The sequence below is a fragment of the Marmota marmota genome, unplaced genomic scaffold, assembly GCF_001458135.2.
Source record: "Marmota marmota marmota unplaced genomic scaffold, marMar, whole genome shotgun sequence".
NCBI classification, from domain to species: domain Eukaryota; kingdom Metazoa; phylum Chordata; class Mammalia; order Rodentia; family Sciuridae; genus Marmota; species Marmota marmota.
Window position 1 is genome coordinate 3,807,866 of NW_026000130.1, and position 19,567 is coordinate 3,827,432.

Below are 19,567 nucleotides of genomic sequence, written 5' to 3' on the forward strand. Positions count from 1 at the left end.
CCCCCGCCCCCCGCCCCCTGAAACCCCTGCCTCCTGCAGCCTCCAGCTCCACCCGGGGATCTCTGTCCATCTCTCCCTCAGAAGGGAGACCCTCCACTGTGCTGTGTCCTTGGACCTGGGACAGGGCCTGGCATGTGCTGCCTGATTAATAACGTCACTGTCACCCGACCAACAGAGAGAGTCGGGGGAATGAGGAGCAGGGGAAGGCAGGCGGCGGGCCGGCGGCTGCTGGATGACGGACAGATGGACGGATAGGAGGAGGACCGGGTGGGTGGACTGAAGGGAGAGTCCATGGATGGACAGATGGACGGTGGGGGAGTCAGGACAGAAGAACCCAGGGAAGGAAGCAGCTCTAGCATATGGAAGAGAGGAAGGAAGGAAGGAAGGATGGACAGACAGACAACCGGATGGATGGATGGTTGGATGGACAGATGGACAGACAAGTGGATGGATGATGCATGGATGAATGGATGGACGAATGAATGGACAGATGGATGGACAAATGATGGACAGATGGATGGACAGACAACAGGATTGATGGATGGGTGGATGGATGGATGGATGGAGAGATGGATAGTGGATGGATCGACAGATGGGCAGACAACTGGATGGAAGGATAATGGATGATGGATGAACGGATGGGTGGATGGAAGGATGGACAGACAACTGGACTGATGGATGAGTAGATGGATGGACTGATAGATGGGCAGACAACTGGATGGAAGGATGACGGATGGACGGATGGACAGGTGGGTGGGTGGTGGATGGAGACACACTGCCAGCTGGACATGCCGCAGTGGCAGAGACACAGGTCCCTCCCTAGACAGGAGAGCCCCCCCGCGGTGCAGACAGCCCCTCCCCCTCCCCCTCTCCTCCCTCCCTCCTCGCCCCGCCCCCAGCCTCTCCTTGCCCCGCCCCCAGCCCCGCCCTCCCTCCGCGCCCCGCCCCCAGCCCCGCCCTAGGGCTCGCCCAGGAAGCGAGGCAGAGGAACGTGACAGGTGGGGGACTGACCCCAGGGTTTATTGAGCAGACTCGGGGAGGCGGACAGCAGGCCCTCGCCCCACCCTGGAGCCCCCTCTTCCTGCCCTGAGGCCACCCAGGGCGGGACCGTGCCCCTCAGCTGCTGAGGAAGCAGCCCCGCTTGTGCCACTTCTGGTCGCGGATGCGGCGCACAGACTGCAGCTGCGGCTGGTTGGCGTCCCACTCGTTCCAGTGGCGGTACTCGCCCTGCTCCAGCACGTACTGGCGCCCGCGGTAGCCCGGGAACTCATAGCCGACCCACCTGCAGGGATAAGGCTGGGCTGAGGACAGCTGTCACCAGGCCCCGCCTCGGCCAGCCACCGACTCTGCCACTGCCTGCTACCCGCCCGAGCTCCTCCTGGGCTCCCCAGTGCCCTTGGGATGCGCCTAAACCCCGAACCCTCTCACCAGATCCTTGCAAAACCCCTAGGTGCTCTCTCCACGTCCCTCTTCACACTGTGCGCTGAGCCTCCGTACATGCTGAGCCTTTGTACATGCTGTTCCTCCTGCCTGGCACACTCTTCCTTACCTTGCCCTATTCCTCCCCTTTCCATTTGCACCCCTTACACTCCGTTTAGTTCCTTCTTCCTCTAGAAAGCCCTTCCTGGCTGAACTGAATAGCTCCCCGGGACTCCCAGAGGCATATGCCTGCCTCCACAACTCTGATCACAACCAGCTGTGAATACCCGTCTCCTTGTCTGTCTCCCTATCGGCCTGTGAAATTCTTGAGGGCAGTGGCCATATAGTTCTTAGGGTTCCCTGTGTCCCATACCTCGCACAGCAAAAAGTCCCTGAGTAAATTTTCACAGGAAGGATCAACCCAAATCATAGGCCCACCATGAGACCTAACCACAAACAGAGGGCATGTGGCCTTAAGGTTGCATTAACAGTGATATGAAGCCTAGAAGGAGGGAAGTGATTCAGTCTGCTCTCCTAGGAAGGACTCAGGTCACACCTCGTCATACATCTCACGCCCTGGATCAGGGGGACAAGGACTGTGAAGAAGAAAGAACAGTCCAAGAATCACTTTCAAGGCCTGGATATGTTCAGAAAAGGAGTAGAGGTTTCGATGGGGACAGGTAGGGGACCAATTTCAATGGAAAAAAAAAAGTTTCTGGGGTCCCAGTGGTGAGAGCACCCGACGGGACGTCCCCATCCTGGGTGCAGCCGACTGGGACTCTGAGCAGGATGGTCCCCTGCGGCCTGGAGGACACAGGTCGCTGCTGGGCGGAACAGAGAGCGGAGACGGGGCAGGGCAAGGGTGCGCCGGGTCCCTTACGTCCCGTTGATGGCCCGGATGCTGGCCACGCGGTCCTGGAAGCCGTGCGCCCACAGGCTGGGCACGTCGTCATCCACTATCTCCATCTTGCGGCCGTTGAAGGCGGGGTTCTCGAACAGGTGCAGCTTGTGGTCGGGGCCGTCCTGGGGGAGAGCGGGGCTGAGCCGGCCACCCCACCCCGACGGGGGAGGAGAGAGCCAACGGCCACCCCAGAGCTGACCCAGGAGGGAGAGGGCGGGAGAGACTCAGCGGGGACCTGGGGGATCTTAGAGCCACAGGTAGGAAGCAGCTGTCATTCCACCCATGGCGACAGAGAGGGAAACTGAGGCCCGGGGCAGCAGCAGTGGATGGGCAGTGTTGACGCAGGCGCCACCCCGCCCTGCTGGACCAGGTCTCACCCGGCCTCCCCGGCCTCCCCTGGCCTCCCCTGGCACTGCCCAGGAGGAGCACGGGGTCGTGGGAGCAGGAGAAGGGCTGCCGTGGACAGGAGTGGGCACACATGGGTATCAGAGGAAAGCCAGGAAGGACTGGAACTGCCACAGAGTTCATTTCTGGTTATCTCCTGGGGTGTTTCCTGGACCCCGAGGCCTCTCATTTCAACAGGGTTACAAACGGAGACCCCAGGGCGGCATGGGTTAATTCAAGATGAGCCCCGGTGTTCCCACCCCTGCATCCAGTGTCCACTCAGTAGCCAACCTCGTCTCACTATCATGGGGCCAGACATTTGGGGGCCCCTCCAGGCCAGGGCCATGGCTACCACCCAGGTGGGGGCAGGGCTTGTGCTCACGATTTCCAGAGGCCGGAGGGACAGGAGGCTGTCACTGTGGCGGCTGTTGGACCAGGCATCCCAGCGAGGGTAGTCTCCCTTCTCCAGGACAAACTGCTCTCCCTGGAAGGACCTGCGCTCAAACGCCAGCCACCTGGGGGAGGGCGGGCCTGGGTCACCTCCAGGGCGGCAGAGTGGGGACCCAGGCCTGCAGATCTGGGGGATGGGTGGCTCTGACCTGGCTCCCTGCCTGGCCCCAGCCCTGCTGCTGATTCCTGGGTCTCCTGTGGATGGACCGGGACATGCTGAATAAATCTGAGACCCTGGACCCAGAAACCATCGTAGGACCTGTTTTCTAGAATCCATGTGACGTCCAGTCTGTGAGGAGGGTGCTCAGAAAGTCTTAGCATGACACCCAACACGTGGCCAGTGTTCTGTAGAGCACCCCCCTCTTCCTCTGCTCCTGAATTCCTCCCTCCCTCCCTCCCCCTCCCTCCTGCTCTTCATTTATCTATCTGATGTGCATCTGTCCAGGGTCACTCAGATGGTCAGTGCCAGCGTCTGGACTTGCTTGTAGACATGGGTGGGACTCCTGATCACTGGGGTTCAGTTTCCTCATCTGTGGAGATAAGAATGGCACCTCTCTCATAGGATGAGAGCAATACTTGTCAAACTTGAGATGATATTTTTATTTGAAATTATAAGTATCCCCAAGGTGTAGTGGTACATGCCTGGAATCCCAGCAACTTGGGAGGCTGAGGCAGGAGGATCGCCAGTTTGAGGCCAGCCTCAGCAACTTGGCAAGGCCCTAAGCAACTTAGCAAGACCTTGTCTCAAAATAAAAATGGAAAAAAAGGGCTGGGGATGTGGCTCAGTGATAAAGAGCCCCTGGTACCAAAAAAAGAAAAGGAAATTACAAATATCATAGCCATTTATTTATTTGCAGTGATATAAATTGAATATTCACTATTTGGTCATGGAGTCAGTCTGTCCTCTTTCCTGCCACTTGCCCTGGCAATCGAGAGCTTGAAGTTTTTTCTAAAAGAACCTCTCTCATTCTACAGATGAGGAAACCGAGGCCAGAGCGGAGGGGAGCTGTCTAGGGCCCGCAGCAGCCGGTGTTGAGCTCCTGCGCCCGGGAGGTGGAGCCTTTCGGGGCCTGGACAGGTACTTACGGCCCGGACTCCACTTGGATGGAGCCCACCTTCTCCAGCAGGCTGTCGGTCAAATTGGGACATTCCTCCGAGAGCTCGCATCTCTTGCCCTGGAAGTTCTCTAGCTCGTACACCGTCACCTGCAAGAGCAGCATCCTCAACGTCGCACGCACTGGGCTCTCAGCTCCAGCCCGCGCTGCCCCTGGGCACCACCTGCTCCCTGCCCTCCGCGCGGCGAGCCTGCACCGCTCCCTGGTGGGCGCAGCGGGGACGCCTCCAGCGCCTCCATTCGAACAGTTAATGACGCCATCTCGAATGATTGGCAGGCGCCAGGAGGGACCCTGAGAGAGGAAAATCACCGACGGGAGGGCTGGAGGGAAGGAAGTGAAGCCGCTTTGGCCAGGAGGGAACAAAGGCCACTTCCAAACTTTAAGAGGAGTCAGAAATCCATTATTTCCTTCATATGAAATTTCCTCCTTTAAAAACTACTTAAGCTGGGTGTGGTGGCACACGCCTGTCATCCCAGCAGCTGGGGAGCCTGAGCAGGAGGGTCGCAAGTTCAAAGCCAGCCTTAGCAACTTAGTGAGGCCTTAAGCAGCTCAGTGAGACTCTGTCTCTAAATAAAATATAAAAAGGGCTGGGGCTGGGGCTCAGAGGTAAAACGCCCTGGTATCCAGCAAACGACAACAAACCCTCCATATAAGGGACATGAAATGCCCATCTACAAACTTTGGGCTCAGCTTCGCCTGCACCAAGCCCAAGAGGGATGGGCTCAAAGGCGCCCATTTAGCTTGAAGCACAGTCTTTGTACGTGGCCCCTGGGGAGCACCCGTTCCAATCACTTTACAGAATGGGTGAGAGAATCTCAGAATGGGTTAGTCATTTTCCTCAGCCTGCACAGCAAGTTGGGAGGAGGTACTGGGATTCAATAAGGCTACTGGCTCTCTTCTCCCCACATTTGGGCAGGAAAAGACCCGCAGATGACAAAGGGAGGCAGAGAGAGATGACAGCAGCAGTCCTGTATGGTCCCCAAGAGGAAGCTGAGGGTCAGAGCATGGCTTACCCACATCACCTGAGGGTCAGGCGAGGAGCTGGGGGATTTCTTGGCTGACTTGACCCCTGGTCACCGGAGCATCTTCAGGTGCCCCTGCCCCTCCCTCAACCCATCCTGGGACCCTGTCTCAAGTGGCCCCTCCAGGGATGGCTGGGAGGGCAGAGTCCCCAATGCTAACCCCCCGTCCCAAGCGGGGAGGGGAGCCAGCTCAGGCCACGCCTCTGCGTCCCTGCCCTCCACGGACAGGCAGGGGGGAGGTGACTGCTCCCATCTTGCTGATGAGGACCTGGAGGGGACAGCTAGCCATGTCACAGCGGGGGGGGGGGGTCGGGGGGGAGAGGGCCCTGCTCCGGCCTGGTCCCCTCCCGACCCAGTACCTTGTAGCCACCGCCCAGGCCTCCGTGGCTCTTGCCGGCCGCAGCCTGCTCGGGGGCCCCGTGCTGTTCCGCCATCTCCTCGGGAGCGTCTGGCTTCAGACCAAAGGAGAATGGGTCACAGGGTCCCCGGGGTGGCCTGCTGGGATTAGAGGGGCTGGGACTGTGCTGCTTTGTGGCTCCCTGGGTCAGTCATCAGCACTCGCTCAGACCTACCCTGGGGACTGGGAGCCCCACTTACAGAGGGGACCTTCCCAAGGCACAAACTTGGCCTGGCCTCAAAGCCCGTGCCTTCTCCCCACACCCATGGCACCCTGAAGTGGGGTTCTCGGGGCTCTCTAGGCGCCGCCTGAGGACCCTGGCCAGAGCGGGCGTCTGGGTGTCGCTCTGCGGGGTCTCTCCCACGCCAAGCCCCAGGCAGTGTGGTCGTCTGTCCCCAGGTCTCTCGGTCCTCCAGTGAGTCTGTGAGCACCTGCTCAGCACCCAGGCCCAGACCAGGTGACCAGGATGAGCAGGGACCACAGCTGTCAGAAGGGACCGAGGTAGCTTTGTCCTCGGAGCCAGGTCCTCAGACACCTGCTCTGGGCCAGTTTGCACACAGCCAGTCACTCTGTCCATGCACTCACTGAGCACTTACTGTATACCTGCACTCCAGTGACAGGAGGAGGGTGACCACTTCCATCTCAAACTTGTCTCCTCAAGAGACAAACCCAGATAGGGACAGTGACGCTCACCCTGGGGACCTTCAGGTGTCACGTGGAAGGTCCTCCTGATTGCTGCCCACGTGGACGCTCACAGGACGCTTCTCCACGCACACACACGCACAGCTCCCGGGGCCCCTGCCTAGTGACATCCCCCCCATGGGCACGCAGACACCTCCTCATGCTCTCTGTCACGCACACACATGGTGGCACATACAGCACCCACAGGGACACCTCACACATCGCTGTCCCCACCCTCGTTCCCAGGGAGACCACTCCCGACACACAGCCGTGTGGCCCGTGAGCCCCGGACGCAGGCCTGGCCACACTTGGGCCGTCTGGTCCCTGTGCCCAGCTCAGCTGGAAGCAGGACTCGGTCTAGCTCCTGGGGACTCGTGGGACTTGGAAGGCCCCAAGGTCCCCTTCCCCTGCTCTGCTAGTCCTGGGAGCCCTGCCCCCGGGGCACGTGACAGGGGCCACCGCCCTCTGACACCACAGATCAGGAAGGTCCCCGCTGGCTCCCAGTGGGTTTGGTGGCTGTCTGGGGTCCTTTCACTCAGTGCCAACCCTCAGGTGACCCCCAGTATCTGCAGGGGGCGGCCACCAGGGTCCCCAGGCCTCCTGGGCTGCTCTCCCCCACCCCCCGGCCCCGCCCAGCCCCCGTGAACCTGCTGCTGTAGCCTCGGGAAGGACGGGGACCAGGACGCGCTGCGGACTCGGCCTGCCTCCAGGAGCGCCCTATTTATGGGCACGTTCTGACAGCCCAGCACATCCCCGCCTGCTGAGGCAGCGTCCTGTCCACCCGATTCTGTCCGGGCCGTCTCACTCCAATAGCCACCCACAGAGGCCCCTGCGCCTCGTCCTCAGATGTGGCCTCTGATGACTTCCTGGGGGCTTTGTGGGAAGTCTGAAAGTGCTGGGCAGGGCAGAGGCCGTGGGGCTCCGGGGTGTGCCCCGGCTCCCTCCTTGGGTGTCTTGGGATCGCCCCTTTTACCCCTGGGGTGTACGATGCCCTTGGAAAGCTCAGTTCTGACGGGGGTGGGGGGGACTCCGGAATCCTCCCTTTTCCATGTGCTGTGAGGCCGAGACAGGAGGATCAAAAGTGTGAGGCCAGCCTCAGCAACTAAGCAAGGCCCTAAGCAACTTAGTGAGACCCTGTCTCAAAATAAAAAATAAAAAGGTTTGGGGATGGGGCTCAGTGGTGAAGCACCCCTGGGTTCAGTCTCTATTACCAAAAAAAAAAAAATGTATCTTCTTCATAGAGATGACGCACACATCATCGCTACCATTTATTGAAGACCTACTGTGTGCAAGGCTTCATAAGCATTGTGTGGAGCCCTCACCCGGCTATCTTAAGGGGAGGACTTATGATCTCTACTTTATAGTTCAGAAACGGAGTTCTGAGCTGTAGGCCTGGCTCTCAGCCTCAATAGAAATAAAGGCGGAAATGAAGGTCAACTTATTTAGGACGAGAGTAGATGGAGCCATTTTCAAGGGTTGGCAGAGCTGGGCTGTGACACATGATCACCCAACAAGTCACTGCGGATGACACGGAGTGGACGAGACGTGGGGGCCCGGAGTGGACGGTTAAGCAAGGTCCCTTTCACTGTGCAGTCGCTCTGGGTGAAACCCCTCAAGTCTGGGAAAGGCCCTGGTCACCTTGCGGCATCCCTTGGAGCTGGTGGCAAGAGGCTGCGGGTGGCCATCGAACCCTGGACTCGGGCAGATCCCTGTGACCTTAGATGAGCAGTGACGGTCCCAGAGCCAGCCTCCTGGGCCACAAATGGAGAACCTGCTCCCTTCTCCCTCCTCCGGCCACAGGGAGATCCCGTGAGCAAACCCCTCATGGCCGCGGCTCCTTCACCCCGTTCCCGGGACCCCTGCTGTGGTCACCTGACGCTCACTGCAGAGGTCCTGAAAGGCCACGCAGTCTCCAGCCCTGCCACTTGGATTGTGGTCACGCCCTCCCATGGAGCTTGGGGGGAAGGCCGAGGAGGGACGGTCCCCCAGGTGCTCGGTACTGTCATGTTCCAGGCCTCCATAACCCAGAGCCCCAGCCTGGCCCCTCTGCCACCTGCAGCCAGATCATTCTTGGTAGGGGTGGACATGGGGAGAGGAGCTGTCCCCTGATGAGCAGGCGGCCTCCCTGGTCACAGCCTCCCCTCCTGTGGTAATGGAGAGGCCTCCTGTCTTGGCGGATGTCCTCTGGGGGGGCACAGCCCTGCCCTCTGAGGACCACTCTTGCTGCCATCATTGTCCATCTGTACAGATGCTCAGAGACGTGCCACCCCCAGGAGGTGGGGACACAAGCCCTTGTCATCTGAATGCAACTCCTGCCTTGTTCCTATGGGCTCCGGTGACGGACAGACACCCTCTCCCGGGACCCCGCTGCTCCCTCCTGCTGCCCGGCCAAGAGAGACCGACGTGGCCAGAGAGGACCAGGCTGCACGCCGGGGAGACCCATTCATTCACACGGGGACACGGGGCCTTCTCCAACGCCACTTGGTCCAAGCTTTATTTGCTGTGTTCATGGTCCAAACGCAGCATCTCTGTGCAAACCCAGCCCAGGCTCCTCACTGCAGTGGACTGTCCCCAGCTGCTCTGGAGACAGGCAGGGCCTCTGTGCAGTCACAAATATGAAAGCACTTGTAGACACGCGACGCCGTGAGGTCAGGGAGCCCCACGGGGCCTTTACATGAAAAATAGAGGACTTTCTAGATGAATTCTCAGCCACGCGGCGACAGGTTGTTCCCGGGACTGGCTCAGGTGCCTCTCGCCTGCCCTCTGTCCAGAAGGCCCGGAGCCTGGGGGTTCATAAGGCCACTGCGACAACCTGGCGGGCAGGAGGCTGCACCTGTCCCCGGAACTGACACCTTCGATGGTGACTCAAAGATCCCGGGAGGGACCCCCAAGAATGACTAGGAAAATAGAGACTCTGTGCATATGGATTTCCACCCTCTTGCCCCCGACCAGGAGTGTCCTGAGGGCCAAGATCGCCCGCCCGGGGAAGAGCAGGACTGTCAGGGCATTGTCGGGGTTTAGGAAATGACAGAACAAAAGTCTCTTCCCTAATGCAGTCGAGGACGTGTGTGAACCCGGGATTTAAGGATCCGTAAGGCCGTGTCGGATGAGGCCACTAAAAAGCTCAGATTCTTCTTTAGACCATGACATCAATGTCCAGCGGCCTGATGCCACCGGTGATTGTCACAGAAGGGCAGGTCCGAGTCATGGCAGGAGGAGACGGGGCACGGGTCAGAGCACGACTGTTTAAGGAGCTCCCGGGCAGCGAGGGGACAGGCTCAGGCGTCCACTTCAAGCGTTTCCTTGCCAAAAGCGTCCGGTTGACTTTCTGGAAAAGAGACCTGGCTTCCCACCCACCTTCCCACTGAAGCCAACTGGACACAGAGAGCAAGGGACCCAGGGGGACAGCCAGCTCACTGGGCCTGCTGGCTTCCAGAGCCCCGGCCTGCCCAGAGGGTCACTCCGGGAGCTTCTCAGCACAGACCCGCCCCTTGCTCTACCCTTTCTAGATGTGGCGCAGGTCCAGTGTCCCCCCTCCTCGCACACTGTCCCTCCTGCCCCAGGGAACCAGGACCCCCTGGGCCTTTTGCGTTCCTGTTTCAACACACGGTGTGGCGAAGGCACAGAGGCTGCCGCAGTGTCACTTGGGAACCGTCCACCTGGCCACGGCCCACATATCTAAACTGGGGGGTGGGAGTGTCAGCTCTGCGGTCCTGCCGAGCTCCCGGGGCGTTCTGGAGGGTCCACGCACAGATGGAGGTGGCACCGTGACAGCACGCGGAGAAGCCGTGGTCAGCGGTAGGAAAATCACCTGAAGGTCCTTCCAAGTCCCCCGCTCAGCCCCTGCGCTCCAGGCCTGGGACCTGCGACTATTCCTGATCCAGTCCTTAGCAGGCCGGCGTCGCCCCCGGGGACACGCAGAGGAACATCCGCATCTGTCGCCTGGCCCGTCCCCCTGGAAGGCACCGCCGCCATCTGACTGTCCTGTCCCTGATTGTCAAACGTAAGGCTGTCGCCGCTCCCAACCCCCAACCTCCCCGGGACCACGAGTCCACCCCAACTTGATTCTCGGGGGCCGAGAGTCTTCCCAACACTGATTCCCGAGCCCTGGCCGTGGGGACCGTGAGGGAGGGGTCTAACTAGAGGACAAGGTACGGACTATCAAAAGGCCAGCTGTCAAAGAGCTGATGTGCAAAGGGCGGAGGGGGCGAGCCACACGGGAATGTGGGGTCCACAGCGGGAGAGCCGGGGAGGACGCTGGGTGGGGCCGGGCTCGGGGCACCTGTAGGATTAAGGCATATTAAGGTAGTTTAAAAGGGGACAGATTTCCAAAGGAGAAATCGGCAACCCGTGGGGCCATCCCCGGAACATCAGCCACCTGTCACTTCATTACGCTGATCATAAGCAGAAGCCTGGGGTCCAGAGAACCCGCGTGGCTGTGACTGTCAGCCCTGGAGTGCTGGAAGAGATGAGGAGGCACATGGCCAAAGGTGCAGAGGCTTGTTCTGGCCAGATTCATGGTCAGTGTCACCTCTTCATCAACAGGGAATTAAGTAGACTTCTGCCAATCAAGGCGGGAAAGGCTGGACAGAACCACCCCAGGGCAGTCTTGTGTCTGGAATCTCTCGTGTCAGGAATCTCCTTCCTGTCAGGTGGGCTACTATATTAAGAACTGAGGATTCTGCTGGGCACGGTAGTGCACACCTGTAATCCCGGAGGCTTGGGAGGCTGAGGCAGGAGGATCGCAAGTTGGAGGCTGGACTCAGCAACTTAGTGAGGCCCTCTCTCTAAACAAAAACTTAAAAAGGGCTGGGGATGTGGCTCAGTGGTTACGCGCCCCGGGTGGTCGCATCAGTATATCAAGATCTGCTCTGTGCCTGCTCCTGAGAGGGAACAAGAAGCCCTTTCACTCACAAGAAAAGATAAAACTGAGACGTCAGCGTCAAAACACTCAAGAACGTGTCCCTTGACTTGGAAAGCCACCACATCAAAACTGCTGGAAAACCGAGACAGACCCTCAAGAAAACCAATTCAAGCTGTTCCAGAGGCAGTGAGTCCCCAGGTGGCTGCAGAGGACACCGACTACTAACTCAGGGATGAAGGAAATACAGAGTGTCACCCAGCAGACACGGAGACAAGAGGCTCCCAGGTGCAGAAGCTGGGAGGGGGCAGGGATGGCGTGGGGTGCCCTGGGGTCTGTGGCCACTGTCCATGGTACTGAACCACCGGCCCTCCCTGGGCACAGGTGTTTGTCCTAACCTGGAGAGACGGAGGGCTGCTGTCCCCCCGACAAGAGAGACAAGGCGGTGAAGGCAGAGAAGACCAGGAGGTGGGGATGGGGGACCGGTGGAGACGTGACCAGCGAGAGACAAGAGAAGCAGGTCTTGACACATCTGCAGAGAAGGGATACCCAGAGATGGCCCCTACTTGGGAAGCCAAGAAGCGGGTGCTGGGGCTGTGTGGGGGTCGCCAGGACACTCAGCCCTGGAATCCCTCTATAGTCCTGCACAGCCCAGAATGTCACCGAGGACATCTCCCAGGCAAAGTTGGCACAAGATTGGTGACGACTCCAGGCAGGACGGGTGCAGGGTGCTTGCTGGCGCCTGGGTTTCCCAAGAGGAGGTGCTGGTGCTGAGTACTCCCAGGGAGAGCGAGAGGTGGGGAAGGCGTCAGGAGCCTCCAGAGGCTGTGGCTGCCCCAGGCTTCGCTTATAGCTAGCAAGAAAGAGAGGTAAAGTGGGTCCCCCTGTGTCACCAGCACCCAGCACTTCTGCCCAGAGTCCCCGCCTGGGGCTCCCCTCCAGGGAAGGACTTGGAGTGAGATCAGCACTTGGACCAGGAAGGGCCCTGGGCGGGTGGAGCTGTGTGCGGGGTGGGATGGGGTGGGGTGGGACAGGGAGGACAGGACCCTGTGTGTCCTGAGCTCAGCTTGCAGTGGCGGTCCCTCTACCCAGAAGGCCAGCGGGGTTCAAAACAGGCCGGGGAAAGGAGGCCCAGCGCAGGCCAGATGCCTCGGGGCAAGGGAGCGCCGTCTCAGCTGCAGAGACAAAGGTCACCGCCTCCCCAGGGATCAGACTGAAAGGAACCAGGAAGATACGGACCAGGGTGACAATGGCCGTTTCACCGAGCTTGGACAACCTGAGGTGGTGGTACTTCATGGCTCGCCGTCAGACCTCCCTCCCGGCCTCCACAAATGTGGACATATTGAGTTTCAAAGAAAATTGGCGGGATTATTGCTTTATCACCTTCTAAAGCAAACAAAAATGACGTACGATGACGCAGTCGACCCTGCACATGGCTCCTGGAAGGACAGAGACCCTTGAAGGAACTGGAAAGGTGGCTGGACACTGCAAATGCGGCCTCCTTCCGGGGAAGGAGCCTGTCGAGAAGTCACCAGGAACTGTGGCCTCGTGGTGGTGCCCCAGACCAAGGCCGTGTCAGGGAGCAAACACTGGAACTCTCTGGAAAACCTCCTTCCCAGAAGACCTGCCTGGGGAGGAGCGAGGTGCCTTCCCAATGCGGGGCTTTCCCAGGACCCAGGGTGACAGTCCAGCCCCGGCGTCCACAGCTCCGGGAGAGGGTCGAGATGCGAACTTCTGAGGGAAAGGCAGGACCCAGCGGCGTGGGCCTTTCTGCGTGGCCGGGCCTCTTCCCAGGCAGCGGTGCCGTCTAGGGAGCTGAGCGGGGCCGGATCCTGGGGCTCTGGACAGCAGTCTCGGGCCTCGGGAGGGGCCCAGGCACGTGAGCGGGGTGCAGGAACGGCGGTTCGGCCTCAGCGGCGGGTTCAGACAGTCTGGCACTTAAGGCTTCTGTTAATTGGATGTGGCGGTGTCCCCTGCCTGGAGAGGAAGGGACAGTCCTGGTATCAGTAGTGGGAACATTTGGCCCCGATCCTCTCCGTCATCAGGGCTTCCAACCTTTTGGGGGGGGCTGGGGACGCTGCTCAGTGGTGGTACATGTGCTTAGCAGGTGCGAGGCCCTGGGCTAGATCCTCAGCACCCCCCAAATAAGTCAATGAGCCAGGCCCAGTGGTGCTCGCCTCATCCCAGAGGCACGGGAGGCTGAGGCAGGAGGATCGCGAGTTCAAAGGCAGCCTCAGCAACGGCGAGGCCCTAAGCAACTCAGCGAGACCCTGTCTCTCAATAAAATACAAAATAGGGCTGGGGATGGGGCTCCGTGGTCGAGGGCCCCTGAGTTCAACCCCTGGTATCCCCCTGCCCCCCAAATAAATAAATAATTCAATAAAATAAATGCATAACCTTTTCTGATAATCCCAAGAGAGTGATCCCCACAAGCCTCAGGACCGGCATGAAATTATTTGGGGGCAGAGAGAGGAGGAGCAGACAGTCTGGTTCAGTAGCACAAACATGACATTTAGGGCCATTTCTGAGCCTCAATTTCCTCAAATGAACTGCTGGTGAAAACACTGTATTATATATTTCAAAATAGCTAGAGGAGCGGATGGGGGATGCTCTCCCCACAGAGGAACGATGAGTGTTTGCAGTGACGGATGAGCTAGTGGCCCGGTGTGACCACGGCAGGAATACAGGCCCTGAAACACCACAATGCACTCCACAAATATGTACAAGTATTTCATGCCAATGAAAAACAAAGTCTTTGAAAAATGGATTTCCCCTGGCCAGGCACAGTGGCCCCCACCTTCATCCCAGAGGCTGGGGAGGCTGAGGCAGGAGGATGGAGAGATCAAAGCCAGCCTCAGCAAAAGTGAGGCCCTAAGCAACTCAGTGAGACCCTGTCGCCAAATAAAATACAAATAAGGGCTGGGGTCAGTATTTGAGTGCCCCTGAGTTCAATCCCCAATACCAAAAAAAGAAGAAAAAAAAAGTGGATTTCTCAAGGCTTCCGTGGGCTGGTACAGGTACCCCACTAACACAAAGTCCACGTAGGTCCTCATCTCCGAGCCAGTCCCTTAGGCACAGATTTGGGGATTTATGGGTCTTCTTGGGCTTAGCCTATACACATACCTGTGTGTCCATATACATAAACATTAAGTCACATCTCACATACATGCATACGTACCCTGCAACACCCCAAGCAAGCATCTAACATGCCACAGAACTCACTACGGTGGGTCAGTCAGGGCTGGGGTCCCAGCTCAGTGGCAGAGCACGTGCCTAACGTGCAGCACCCCCACAAAAAATGAAGTGGGGCGGGTGGAATCGGGCAGCACAGCGTCCGCTCAGGGCCGGCTTTGCCGGGAAGGCATTTGAGAGGGCCTGGCCACCAGCGCTAGTGCGGTTCAGGACGTGGGTCCCTCGGCTGATGCGTCACAGCTGACGCGAGCACCCTGGGCCCTGCGTAGACCGAGGCCACAGACACAGCACCGGAACGCCTGGGGTGGGCCCTCCGTGGGCCCAGGGGTCCTCAGTGACATGGGCACTACTCTCCATTTTGCAGATGGGGAAGCTGACGGTCACTGTGTTGGGCCCTTGGGCAGCAACAGCAGGGCAGATCTGATCACTGGAGGTTTTCTCTGAACCCAGTCGGCCCCCTGCTGGCTGCAGGTCCACATCGGTGGACTCACAGCCCCCGACTGGGAATATGTGGAAAGAAGAGAGTGTGCGGCACCCCTGCAGGGGTTTTCCTTGTCCTTATTCCCTGAGCAGTACAGCGTGGTGACCACCCAGCATCTGCACTGATTCTAAGTCACCTGGTGTGATTTCAAGAACGTGGGAGAGTGGGATTCGTGCAAAGGTTGCGCCATGTTATAGCTTGAGCTTCCCCAGATTCGGGTATATGGGAGGGGGTCCTGGAGCCAATCCCCAGGAGACACCAAGGAACAACTATTTTTCAGATCAAATCTTCATGACACAGTTGGGCCACAGACATGTTCCATTTGTAAAATTTGCAATATTTCAGATTAATCTAACGAATTAATTAGTCCTTCCATGTCCAACTTTTCCCTACAAGGGGGCCTGAGATGGATAGGAGGGGCTGGCCCAGCACGTGAGGCCCCTGGCATCGGACGCTGGCCCTGTGGCCTCTCCAGCCACCCCAGGCTCCCAGCTTTGTTTTCTCCCTGCGGGGGCAGATTGTCACCAACCTCCTTACAGCCTCCTCTCCTCCTGGCCTCCCACCTGGGCCTCCCTCTTCCCGGGCCTCCCCAGCAGGCCCCTCCTACCCGGTCAAGCTTGGTTCTCATACAGGCTCCGCCTCTTCTTGGACTTCAGGTCCTTCAGCCACTGGGGAGAGGGCTCCTCTGACCTGAAACCACAGCAGGTGTCAAGGGGACCCAGGCCAGTGGCTCTCACAGGCAGCACCAGGGGTACCCTGCCCCACCTGCCATGCCGAGGCGGGTGCTGAGCCGGGCACCCATGGGTGGTAGGATGCCCGTGTTAACACCGCCGATGAGCAAGCGCTAGAAACCAACCAAAGCCACAGTGGGTGCTGGGTGAACCCCGGGGCTCGCTGTAGAATAACGTGCGGCCGTGAAAGGCCACCTTATGTAAGACCTTTCCACCCATCACCCAGACACACGTCACCCTCCAGCTCTCTGTGTAACACCTGGGCTACTTTAGGTGTCACCTTGGCTACAACGGCACCGGATATTTAGTCAGATATTTTTCTAGATGTTTCTGTGAAGGTATTTTTTTTCTTTTTCTTTTGGTATCATTGAATTGAACCCAGGGACACTTAAGCACTGAGCCACATCCCCAGCCCTTTCTAATTTTATTTTGAGACAGGGTCTCGCTAAGTTGCTTAGGGCCTCGCTTAGTTGCTGAAGCTGGCCTCAGACTTGCAATCCTCCTGTCTCAGCCTCCTGAGCCACTGAGATTACAGGTGTGCGCCACTGTGCCTGACTGTGAAGGTATTTTTGAGATTATTATTATAATTAGTAGTAGTAGTAGTATAGCAGTTTTAGGGATTGAACTCAGGGCCTTTGGCATGGTACACAAGTGTGCTGCCACTGAATTATACCCCAGTCTGAGATTGATGTTTACAACAACATACTCAGTAAAGCAGATCACCCTCCCTACTATGGGTGGGCCTCACCCAGTCAGTCAAAGGCCCTCATAGGAAAAGACTCATCTCCCAGGAAGAAGGGGGAATTCTGCCAGTACACTGCCTTTGGACTTGAACTCCGGCTCTCCCTGGGTCTCCAGCCTGCTGGCCTGCTGGGTCTGGGGCACCCTGGACTTTAGCCCAGGCCTCCTGTGGGCCTGCAGACCCTGCCCCGGGGTACGGGGTACTGAACGCCGAGCTGCAGGCTGCACCCAGGGCAGGAGGCACATCTGGCCGCACCCCTCCCCGCCTAAGCTGGTCCTTCTGCTTCCCGTGGCACCCTGGGCTATGCCAGGATAGCACCGCAGGCCTTTCCATGTTGGCACAGCCTGGGATCAGGTCACTGCTCCCTCCCCTAGCGAGATGGGTTTGTCCTTCAGGACTCTCAAAAGTGTCCCCTTCTGTGGAAACCACTGGGGACACCCTTCCTCCTGCACTTTGCATAATGAATCCCTCCTCTCCACAGGGTCGAAGGGGAACCCTTCCTGCAGTGGGTGCCATGGCACCTAGTGAATGGGCGTGTCTGTGTGCCAATAAAGCTTTATTGACAAACACACACAGCGGGCCAGATCGGGCCTGAGAGTTGTCATTTGCCACTGTGTGCTCTGTCACCTCACTGACTAGGTCGCAGCCCTGGGCTCACGAATGAGTCTGAGCTTCATATGCTAACAGTCCTCGTGAGAGGTCCACTCTCCCAGGGGACTTCTCATGCCAGCCGCCCGCAAAGGGCCCTGTATACATTTGTTTCATCCTCGTGACCAGCCGAGAGGTTTGAATCAGCAAACCCACTTCACAGACGAGGAAGCCGAGGCTCAGAGTGGCCAAGTAACTTTCCCCAGGTTCATCAGTAGCGCTACTGAGGAGTCGCTTGACCTTGGCTGCTGACCTTGGAGCCTGTGCCCTTAACCTCCAAGACCAGCTGCTGGCCTGGTCTGAGCACTGCGGGACGCAGGGGTGTCCTGGGCTCCTCCCTGCACGGGGAGGCCTGGCCAGGAAGGGGACCCGGCAGTTGGTCTTGTCTGGCTGCACCCTTGGGACCATCCTCCCCGGCCCCCTACCTCCAGAGACAAAGGCACCCCCAGGAGGGTGACAGGAGGGAGGTGGCCTCTGTTTCCCCGTCGTCTGGAGAAGGCTGCACCCATCAGCAGTTCCCCAGCGACAGGGGCTGGTTTGGGGCAGGAGGCAGCGGGAGGAGGACAGTGGGCCTCAGCTGACCGGTCTCCTTCCCTCCTCTGCAGCGGGCTCCGGCTGTCATGCTGGAGAGATCGGGAGGCGAGACCCTGGTCCCCTGGCCTCACCTCTCGTCCTTGTCCATGCTGGAGGGCAGCACACGACTGCCCAGCACCCCAGGCTGGAAGGGGGACTTGGGGGCTTTGGGTTGGGGGCTCCAGCCAGGGGTCTCTCCAGAACTGTCCACCTCTGGCCTCCTGGGCAGCTGGGCCTGGGGAGAGAAGAGCCGGGTCTGTAACCACCTTCGTCCTGCACAGGGGACTCTCCGGTGACCCGGGCAAGCATGGTGACCCCCAGAAGTGGTGGGCCCTGAGGCTGAAGAACCAGGCAGGAAATAGGGCTGGGGAAAGCCAGAGGCCAGGTGGCATTCTAGCTGGTGGCCTTGGCCTTCGAGGTCAAGTGGCCACCCAAACCCACAGTCACACTCTCCTACCTCCCACCTCCCCACCTCCCAGGGGACGGCAGCTCCACCCCACGGTGGCAGTGAAGGTCCCTTCAGCTCCTGGTTCCAGGCAGTGCTGGGTGGGTCCCAGCAATGGTCACTGCCACCACCACCCACTGACCAGCCTCTTTTCACCTAGCGCAGGGGATTCCAGATGCGCTTGAGGATCCAGGGTCTGCCCCAGGGGCGACTCGGGACATTGCCCCAGCCCTGCCCTTCCTCAACCAGGACCCCCGTCTGCCTCTGCTAGGCCCCTTCCAGGATCGTTTGTTCCAATGCTAAGGAAACTTCTTTTTTTCCCCTATTTTTTGGTACTGGGGATTGAACCCAGGGGTGCTTAACCCCTGAGCCCTGTCCCCAATCCTTTCTCACTTTTTTACTTAGAGACAGGGTCTCACTGAGTTGATTAGAGCCTCACTAAATTGCTAAGGCTGGCCTCAAACCTGCAATCCTCCTGCCTCAGCCTCCCCAGCTGCTAGGATTACAAGCCTTAGGAAATATTTTTTGACTTTTAAGTTTTTGAATTTATTACAATTTTTTTTTTTTACTTTATTGAGTCAGATAACCTCTGGCCCTGGATAGTGGCTCAAGAGATATTCCTATCTGGAGGACCTGTGAGATCCATTAAGGGGCAAGCTCCAAACAATGTCTAGTGACTTTTGATTCTTGCTAAAAAGAACACAGAACGCAAAGCTTCTGTATACCAAAGGAGGAACAGGCCCGTGGCCTCTGCTAGGTGGTTTTTGTGGCCTGCGGAATATCCGGAGTTGATGTTCCCCAAGGAATCTGGGCTTTTCTGCCTTCAACAAAGGGTCGTGCGGAGACTCCCGTGGGACTGCGGCACGTGGAGGGAGCGCGTGAAGAGCTGCCCAGAGCCAGGAGCGCAGAGGGCCCTTCCCTACCCGCAGTAAGTACCCCTTCATGGAGGCCGCGGGGCAGCCCTGGCCGAGCCGGGAGGGAGGAGGCTGCCCAGCACCTCCCCCGGGACCCCATAATCCAGCTGGGATTCTGGTAGTTTAAGAGAGCGTCACGCGGTGCCAGGGCAGCCCTCCTGCCAGCCAGCGCGGAACTCAGCGCGTCCTGCACCTTCCATCCCCAGGATGCGAGGGGTCAGGTGGGCTCACTCGGTTTCCCCAGCGCTGGCCCTAATGGCCAAAATGGATGGCCAGCCCCCTTCATAGGTGAGGACCCTGAGGCCCAGCTGTGGGCCAGACGGCAGCAGGTCTGGGGGCCAAAGAGAGGCCACAAGTGGAAATCAGGGACTCAGGGCCACGGGCCAAATCCACAGGGCTCAACAGCACGGCCGGTGGCAGGTGCCGAGGCCATTTTCCTGGTTATGACAATGTTCTGTGCTCCCGTGGGACAGCAGCAGGGGACAAAGCTGACTGGAAGGTCCAGCTGCTTCTGGAACTTCCCTTGGGCCTTAAACTATTTCAAAAAGAAAGAAGCAGGGAAGGGGGAGGAGGAAGGGAGCCGGGAGGGAGGGGGAGGGTGAGAGCCGGGA

General features: G+C 58.8%; 2 protein-coding genes across 4 annotated transcripts in view; both read right to left on the reverse strand.

Annotated features, from left to right (window-relative positions):
- Window positions 1-988: 988 nt before the first annotated feature.
- Crybb3 (crystallin beta B3) lies at window positions 989-6,972 on the reverse strand. The gene is made up of 5 exons (XM_015500235.2): window positions 5,651-6,972; window positions 4,241-4,359; window positions 3,087-3,219; window positions 2,300-2,442; window positions 989-1,282 (listed from the first exon to the last, which is right to left on the reverse strand). Exons 1-5 carry the CDS (start codon window positions 5,723-5,725, stop codon window positions 1,117-1,119), a joined length of 636 nt encoding a protein of 211 aa, XP_015355721.1. The 5' UTR covers window positions 5,726-6,972; the 3' UTR covers window positions 989-1,116.
- Window positions 6,973-8,834: 1,862 nt separating this feature from the next.
- The window catches only part of LOC107154604 (uncharacterized protein KIAA1671-like), an 82,394-nt gene continuing 71,661 nt past the window's right edge, over window positions 8,835-19,567 (reverse strand). For 2 of the 3 annotated variants that reach the window (XM_048784976.1, XM_015500236.2), the window contains exons 6-8: window positions 17,690-17,832; window positions 15,511-15,593; window positions 8,835-13,207 (exon numbers count right to left, since the gene is read on the reverse strand). In XM_048784976.1, the coding sequence (XP_048640933.1) occupies window positions 15,515-15,593; window positions 17,690-17,832 (222 nt within the window). In that variant the 3' untranslated portion in view covers window positions 8,835-13,207; window positions 15,511-15,514. The remainder of the gene's footprint in view (window positions 13,208-15,510; window positions 15,594-17,689; window positions 17,833-19,567) is intronic. The other variant, XM_015500237.2, reaches the window with a different exon arrangement.

What these genes read in the sequence shown, in the direction of transcription:
- Crybb3 (XM_015500235.2), bottom strand. Translation starts at nt 5,725, where the DNA reads ATGGCGGAACAGCACGGGGCCCCCGAGCAGGCTGCGGCCGGCAAGAGC. An exon ending in GCCTGGGCGGTGGCTACAAG is followed by an intron (nt 4,360 to 5,650) that starts GTACTGGGTCGG and finishes CTGCTCTTGCAG; the next exon opens with GTGACGGTGTACGAGCTAGA. An exon ending in ATCCGGGCCATCAACGGGAC is followed by an intron (nt 1,283 to 2,299) that starts GTAAGGGACCCG and finishes TTATCCCTGCAG; the next exon opens with GTGGGTCGGCTATGAGTTCC.